This window comes from Penaeus japonicus, unplaced genomic scaffold, assembly GCF_977035675.1.
Source record: "Penaeus japonicus unplaced genomic scaffold, GWHDUDI00000001_assembly GWHDUDI00000001, whole genome shotgun sequence".
NCBI classification, from domain to species: Eukaryota; Metazoa; Arthropoda; class Malacostraca; order Decapoda; family Penaeidae; genus Penaeus; species Penaeus japonicus.
The window spans coordinates 50,023,415-50,031,622 of NW_028234403.1; the positions used below are offsets into that span (position 1 = coordinate 50,023,415).

General features: G+C 35.6%; 1 protein-coding gene across 1 annotated transcript in view; it reads right to left on the minus strand.

Moving 5' to 3' along the window:
* LOC122243057 (putative glutamate receptor) overlaps positions 1–4,958 on the minus strand; it is a 7,599-nt gene extending 2,641 nt beyond the window's left edge. The window contains exons 1-5 of the mRNA XM_043000520.2: positions 4,813–4,958; positions 3,023–3,113; positions 2,346–2,504; positions 849–1,014; positions 1–48 (exon numbers count right to left, since the gene is read on the minus strand). The exon at positions 1–48 is cut by the window's left edge and continues 170 nt beyond it. Coding sequence (XP_042856454.2) covers positions 1–48; positions 849–1,014; positions 2,346–2,504; positions 3,023–3,113; positions 4,813–4,958 — 610 coding nt within the window. The remainder of the gene's footprint in view (positions 49–848; positions 1,015–2,345; positions 2,505–3,022; positions 3,114–4,812) is intronic.
* Positions 4,959–8,208: the final 3,250 nt, after the last annotated feature.

Sequence of the window (8,208 nt, forward strand, 5' to 3'; positions counted from 1 at the left end):
TGCCCAGCAACACCCGGCCGGTCAGGGACGAGGGAAGCAGGTCGATGGCTGCAGGACGGAGAATAGTAAATACTTTCAGATTTATTTGTCCCAAAGACAAATTGATTCATAATGTCCTACTGTTACAGGTGGATTGGCTAGGCTCCAATATCCAAAGAATACGCCTAAGATGAGTCATGTTCCACTAACAGCAAGACATTGATTGGTAAGTTCCTCATGTTTGTTCTGATTGATGAAATGTGCCTTGGGCGTGGCTTTGCTTTTGTTCTTACTATCATTGCTATCAGTTTTGGAACAGTCTCGTATCTGCAAGTGATTAGATTACCCGAACCGATATTTTGACAATGCATCAAATGAGAAATAAGAAGAGGAAGGAAATAACGATTAAATTAACTTAGTAATGATAATGATGATGATAATGTTGATAATGATGGTAATAACAACAATAACATGATCATATGTAGGATAATAATGACAATACTAATCGTAATATTTAAAACAACAACAATTACAACAACAATAATAATAATAATAAGGATACCAATGATTAAGAACTTCAAAAACTACATAACGTGAATAAATATATTTTCGATATTCATTTTTTTAATATCTATGACTTTTTTTGTAACAAAATGTCTATCGGCTCCCAAACATCTGTTGAATCTTATCTTATGCAGCTTTTGAATTAATTAAGCAAGTTTGGCCTTTCACCCCGCCTATCAAATCAATTCAAAGGCAAAAGAGAAAAATTGCAAAACAACAACAACACCAACAACAAGATAATGATAGATAAATAAATAAAAATATTAATAAAGCAAGAACAAGAAAAAGTGATTCAAAATACTTACACTCCAAAAGCAACACTTTAAGGATCCAGCTGGGACGGAAATAATAAGGCTCGGCGCCCTTATGACGATTCGTGGCATTGGGCAGTGACCATCTGAGCGCCAGCTGGTCGTAGATGGTACCGAATGCCATGCTCGCCACCATGAGCAGCAGCAGTGCCAGCCAAATCTGGTAGATTGGTATGGTGTTAATTGGATATCGAGATAGTGATTCCGGTTAGAAATGGTGGGAATCAATATTGTCAAATATTGTGATAAAGGTAAAGATAAAGATGATAATGATATTGGAAAATAATGGTTTATAAAATCAATTTTTGATATTAGTTTTTCTGTAAAAAAATGTATTTGATTGATTGGTTGTATATATTGCCTATGATGATTGTTATATAACTAATTCACAAGTTGATTATTTACGTTTCATTAACTTAAATTATTTTACGCTTATATCTTATCACACATTTCCGTCATACAGACAATTAGATGAAGAATCTGTTATTTCATTTATTAAGACTATCAATTTATTTATCAAGAATCTGTCAATTTATTCATTTATATTTCTTCTATGCAAATTTTATCACCATTGGCCAGAAAGCAGTGGAAGTTTGGTACGTGCTTTAAATTTTGTATTTTGATGCCTTAATATCACATTAATTTGCCATGAATCTCCCAAGAAATATTTCGAAGTGTTTATGTTATGTTTCTTCGATTTGCTATGCAGTTATTGATACACCTTGATTGAATAATTACTGAAGAACATGATGCAATGTTAAAATGCAGCAAATTATCTTTACAAACTTTAGAAACGGAATGTTGTCGGTTCAAACAGATGACTCATCATTATTACGGTAGTACAATTCCCTCTGTTTTACCTAGAATTTTTTTTTCTTTGAAGAACCCCATTAAGAATAATTCACTTTGCCATTTGATCTTTACACTCTTGTTGATCGTCTAAGTTACAGGTAAACACTAAATAGTATTCCGTTTTATTTCGTAAGTTCTTTGATATCATACAGTGTTTTATAATACACAGGAATGAACAAATGCAAAATTTGTGGGAACATGACTTACAAGAATAAAAGGTAACAAAAAGAAGGAAAAAAACAAGAAAAATAAGAAAGAAAGAAAGAAAAAGAAAAAGAAAGAAAATTATATGCATTATATAATGGAAAGATATCATATTTAACACTTCAAATGATATCATACAAAACACATATGAAAAGCGTAAGACCAAAATATCAAATCTAAAAAAAAAGAAAAAAAATATATATAACTTTATTGCATATAATACTCAACTTCTTTTTCTTTGATTGTTATCATATCAACAACCAATCAGTTCATCCTGTTCTACCGTTGCTCACCAATTCCTAATTCCTCAAAACAGACACGTTCCCCGATCCCTAACCCGACTTTACCTTACCGAATTTAACCTAACCCCACCTTCCCTAATTTACCCAAGCTAACCTAAAAAACTAAGGAGCATCAAATGGACCCGTCTCTGACCTGCCACGCCAAGGGCTTGACGAAGGCACTAAGGTCCCTCTCACGATAGGGGCGAGGCAGGAAGATCCCGAAGGAGTCGATGTAGAGGAACTCGGAGTAGTCGATAACCTGCGACCGCTTGTGCAGGACGCTGAAGGGGCCCAGAGCCATGTCCACCTCCTGTGCCATTGTTTGTGGTTTCTCTGTTAGTAGTGTTATTATTGTTGATTTTTTTTCTCATTATCGTTATTAGTATGATCGTTGTGATCATTGTTATTATTATTATTACCATCAACATTGCCATTATCATTGATCCTGTCCTAATACTAATAGTTATATTCTTGCAATTCTATCAGCATTATTACTTCTTTCTTCAATTTTATGCAACATACATATACACACCCATATCTTTCTATCTATCTAATCACCATTAGTGGGGGTCACGGGCGGGGGGGGGGGTACATGGCCCCAATACCAGGACCGTTCCCCCCCTATTTTAAAACTAGATAAATTGGTAGTCAGCTACATGGGGTCGCTGTGCTCGTCCGGTCCTCCTCTATAATCAGCTGTGCCCCCCTGTGTGCCCCCCCCCCCCCCAGACTGCTAACCACACTTTCTCTGTCCCTCCTCTACTTCTCGCTCTCGCAAACAACATATCCTTAATCAATCGTACGAATTTCTCTAATACTAAATCTTACCTTCCTATGACACATTCCTATCATGCCTGTAACGGATCCGTTGGCGAAGACGCGACCCCATTCACCATCCATTGACTTGATAACAGAAAACCTGTCAGGGGAATATTTTATTTTATTTTTTTCTGTTTATCTTTTTAAATGTGATGCTAAATATGGCTTTGAAAAAAAGAAAAAATTAATGATTGTATCGTTTAATGTAAGTATGTATTCTTAAGTGTCATTCGCATAATGGTGTTTTTATTATTAGTGGTACACCCATATACACGTCGTGTGTATGGATACGTGCAATTTGTATGGTTATAGTGTTGTGTCTCTGAGAGAGTCATCCCTTCAAAACATCCCCCATTTTCATTATAATTGATTGCGGGTTTTTATTTCTACTTTTACTTTGTTCTATTTTCATTTTAGTATTCATTATGCTTTAATTGACTAATTAATAACGTTTTTGTTGCTTCATGGTTAAATGACGAATTATCAAAATCTAAGCTGACAGAATCAGCTGTTTTTAGCGGGCAAGCTCAGTTCCTTGTGGCAGGGTCTGCCCTCAATTGTATAAGATATATTGTTGTTTTATGTTGTCTGTTTTAGAGTCGTCTCTTTTGGTTGTCGGATTAGGCGATTCGCTTTAAGTTCCTTTCTTTTTTTGTGTTTTAGTTGAGTTGTTTATATTTTGGCGTAATACAAACTAAAATTAGAAGTGGACCCAAAATGTAGATGGTGCAACAATGAAGAAGAAAACATCGAACATCTGACACTACAATGTCTAAGATTCCACTCATATAGAACTAAGTTACTCCAAGCACTATTAAAAGCAAAAATCCTAATATGAATATGTTAATTACAGGCGCTGATCAACCTCCTTTAAATAAGTACTACATCTTGAGACATGCAAAGATCTTCCTACAAAGGTAAAAAAAAATTATAGATATGATATAAGAAGCAAGAAAAAAACAAGAAAAAATATCCAGGGAATATAGACTTCAACTTCATCTAAAACCCTATAAAAGAAGAAAAAAAGACTGTTGACGGTGCTATTTTTGCGTTTCTAAATGTTCTTACGACTACTGCGATTAAAATGAACCATTAACTTAATTGTTGCAATGTCACGGATCATACAAAATTCAGTGAAGTTCAGTAATATTGTTCAAGCTTGAAAAACCTAATGAATATCAAAGGTCTCTCGTCCTCTCAGCCTCGACATCTACCATCCACCAAAGGTACACCAAATTTACGTCTTGAAACTTATCTAGTATTGTAATGTTTGAGGTATCGAGTAAGAAATAAGGCTATCAAGAGGTGGCACGAGGGTTAGCCTCCTGCCAGGGAAGAGGGCATTTGAAAGTTGTTTTATTTCGTACAACTTTTGTGGGAAATTGTGCGAATAAGATTTTTTTTTTCTTTTTTCTTTGCGCGCGGTTCGAATCCTCCGTGACCAATTCTTGGTTCGAATGTTTAATTTTCTTACCTTTCATTATGAAACGCAATTCTTGGCTCGGCAATTTCATTTTCCACTTTCTTTACACCTTAAAATACGATTATTGGCTGTTTTGCCCACATTCTTTCACTTATTGAATATTTCATTGAATGAAGTCGCCCATATTTGCCGCCCGTCCCCCTCCCCCTCCCCCCGTATTCCCAGAAGTCGTTCCTTAGACTCGTTGGCGGATTAGAAAGAAATACCTATAACTTCAGATATCTACCTCAATTTTAATAACTAAGTATATCCATCATAGCTCCAACCTCCTTATCATACAACGAAGAAGAAGAAGAAGAAAAAAATAATAACTCACGTGAAGTTGAGTTTGCTTGTTAAGATACGCATGAAGTCCATCATGAGACCGGAAGTAGTGAAGGATCCATCTTCATGGTCCTTGAACATGACGAAAGGATACCATTCATCGGCAGCCACGCGGAGGTGAGAGCCACTGAGAGCCATTCTGCTATTGTGGCACAGGTGATCTCTGTCGGAGAAGGGGGAAGGCATTTCATCATCATCACCATCATTATTATCATCATCATCATCATTATCATCATCATCATCATCATCATCATCATTATCATTATCATTATCATCATCATTATCATTATCATCATCATCATCATCATCATCATCATCATCCGTATAATCATGATTATCTTTTTATTATCGTTATTATTACTGTTATCCTTATTGATGATATTGTTTTAATTATCATTATCACCATTATTATTATTAGCATAATCTTTGTTATTATATTCTTTACCACCATATATTTATTTATTAATTCAACAACTATTTTATTTGCTACATATAGGTCGTGTATGTATGCGAATGTATAAGCATGTGCAAGTTTACGCGTTGGTTTGTGCGTGTCAAGGTTGTAGGTGTCTATGGATATCTTTATCGACCATTATAGATTAAAGTGATTAGTTAGTTTACTGACCATGACGGATGAAAAAGGATAAGGGAGTGCAGTCACACTTGCAAACACGCTGAACCAGCTTCCCTTCTTATCAATAAAGATTATTACTTTTTAGTCTTAATGTAGAAGTTGCCTCATTGCTAATAATGGCCAAATACACATTGTTGTGCTTCTTCGGTAAGCTTTAAAGTCATTCTCACTTTCAGATCCATTCGTTGCAAAGAGCGGCGTAATCAATATATGAAGACTGTTCGATAATTATTTCTCCTAGACGTGAAGAAGGAAATCTTCCAAAACTCATCACTACGTTAGACTTTACTTCGTGGTATCTAATCACTTTACGGCATTAACTTGCACGTTTTTTCTCCAAACCTCAAACCAATCTCAAACACTTGCTTTCAAGTCTAGTAAGCAGTAACTATGCGCTGAGTGACGGTGCCTAGTTATTCTGTAATCGTACTTGAGATTAAAAAGAAAAGAAAAGAAAAACTTTTTTTTTTCACTTTTCATGGTGCTCTTGTTTGTCCGAAATCAGTTCAAAGTAGGCCACTGCTAAGGCATTTGAAAGATTTCAATCAAATTTCTAAAACAAATTGCATTCCATCATTTTGCTACAAAGTGATAATAAATGAAGGCCTGAGGTCTCCTTTCGTATGTGATATAAATTTGAGAGCTAATACAGAATAAAAAAAATCAGATCACATCGTTTTCCCTATATGCATATATTGATATGTGTCCTTGATCAAATTTATATATAATAATAATTCGCAAGTAACCTAAGTATATGTATATATATACTGAAGGGCAAACAGTGCAAACAATATATATTTAGCGTCTTAGTGTCTCAGAAGAGAAAGGGAAGTTCCTTTTGTAAGCTGAATTCATCTAAATCAGTGAATTCCTCTTTTTACTTTTAACTTGTGATGTTCATTTCTTTACTCTAGTAAAAAAAAAATAATAATAATAAATAAATACTTGTTAGACTTATACAAGATCTGAAAACCAAACAAACATATAACCTGAAAAATAACATATTGAATCCAAAACATTAGGCCTGAAAAGCCAAATATTTTACTTTGAAAGGCCTTCCCATCACTCACCTTCGCTCGCCAAGGCGCCTTACCGTCTGTCCCGTCCAGACATCAAGGGTCATCTGCGCAACGAAGTCCACGGCCCTTTATAATGGTCAACGCAGTCGCTTTCTCGGTTATCGATGACTTTGGTCTGGTGAGTCACGCTATCGGGGACGGATTGTACAAACGGGTCTTTGTCATTGCTGTTATTGTTTTCATTATCATCATTACTATGATTAATATTGTTAGTGATATTATTATCTTAATTATTATCACTATCATTATTTTTTATTGTTCTCATTATCATAATTGTTGTTGTTTTTGTTATTATCGTTATGATCATAATCATCATTGTTGTTATATTATCATTATGATATTATTTTTACCATCCTCATCCTCCTCGTACTCGCCCTCGCCTTCGCCCTCATCCTTCTCGTCCTCCTCCTCCTCCAAATGATAATGCTAGTTATTACAATAAAGATAATATTTTTATCATTATTATTGTTATCGTATTAATGCTATTACTACTAACAACATTCCTAACATTATGATCATTCTTAGTTTAAAGGCACCCTCCCTCTTTATGTCCACATCTCAAAGGATTCTGATGATTAAACACGTCACAGACGGGGATGCACTTGCTTGACTGGTCCCCAGACGGCACTAGTGCCACTTGCGGGGCACTTTAGATGAGTTTTATTTCTGAGCGAGGGAGCTTCACCGACGTATCTTGACTTATCTTGCACTCTTTCATTCATTCGTTATAATACTAGAGCCATATTGATGTTTGTTTTTTTGTTTTACTGTTTTACTATCTTGTGAGACTTTTACGTGCCATCTTGTAGTGCTTATCAATGTTGTATAAGACAAAAATAGTAGTATAGGGTCCGTGTCAGATCATTATGTTCTTTCTACTCAGCATGATAGAAGTATTTCAGCTTTATGAGACGACAAAAAGCAACATATTTCTTTTACGTAAGCATGAACTTTCGTAAACAAATGCGATAGACAAAAAAACCTCCCCAATGATATTAAATGAAGATGTGGGGAAGAGGAAGGAGACCTGTGCTTGTGACTGCAAGTGCCTCAGCATAAGGCACCCATACTACCCGAATCACCTTCCTCTTCTGTGCCATCGCTCTCTGGAGATGGCGCTTGGTAGAGACTCTTGGATGAGCGGTGAGAGTGATGCCATCTATGTTTGGGATTTTAGACTAAGCTTATTTTGATGAATATTACGACTGTTATAGTAATTAATGTTACAATCAAATCCTCTCAATAGAGTTCTTCCTCGTAGTGTTATTGAGAAACACAGCGATTCACTCTCTCCAAAAGACAAACATGCCAAAACGTCGTCAGGCCAAGAAAACGTTTGGCATTATGTCATGCCACCCGTCCGCAACGGATAAAACGATTCAATGCTGTTGTGATCCAAGAAAAACATTTTAAAATAATTACTGCACTACGTAAGAGCCGAGGCAACGTTCACTGCGTCAGACGATAATGAACCGAGCTGGAAAGGCTCCGAATTATATATTAAAAACCTTTTATTGTCTAACTCGATGAGATTTGTTGCGATTCTGATTGCTAATTTGCAATTTCTAGCTAATAATAGGATCATGCACTAGATTGTTTAATTAAAGCGTGTTTAATGGGAACAATGTTAACTGTATTGGGAAGGGCAATCCACTTCTTATTTGCACTTCACAAA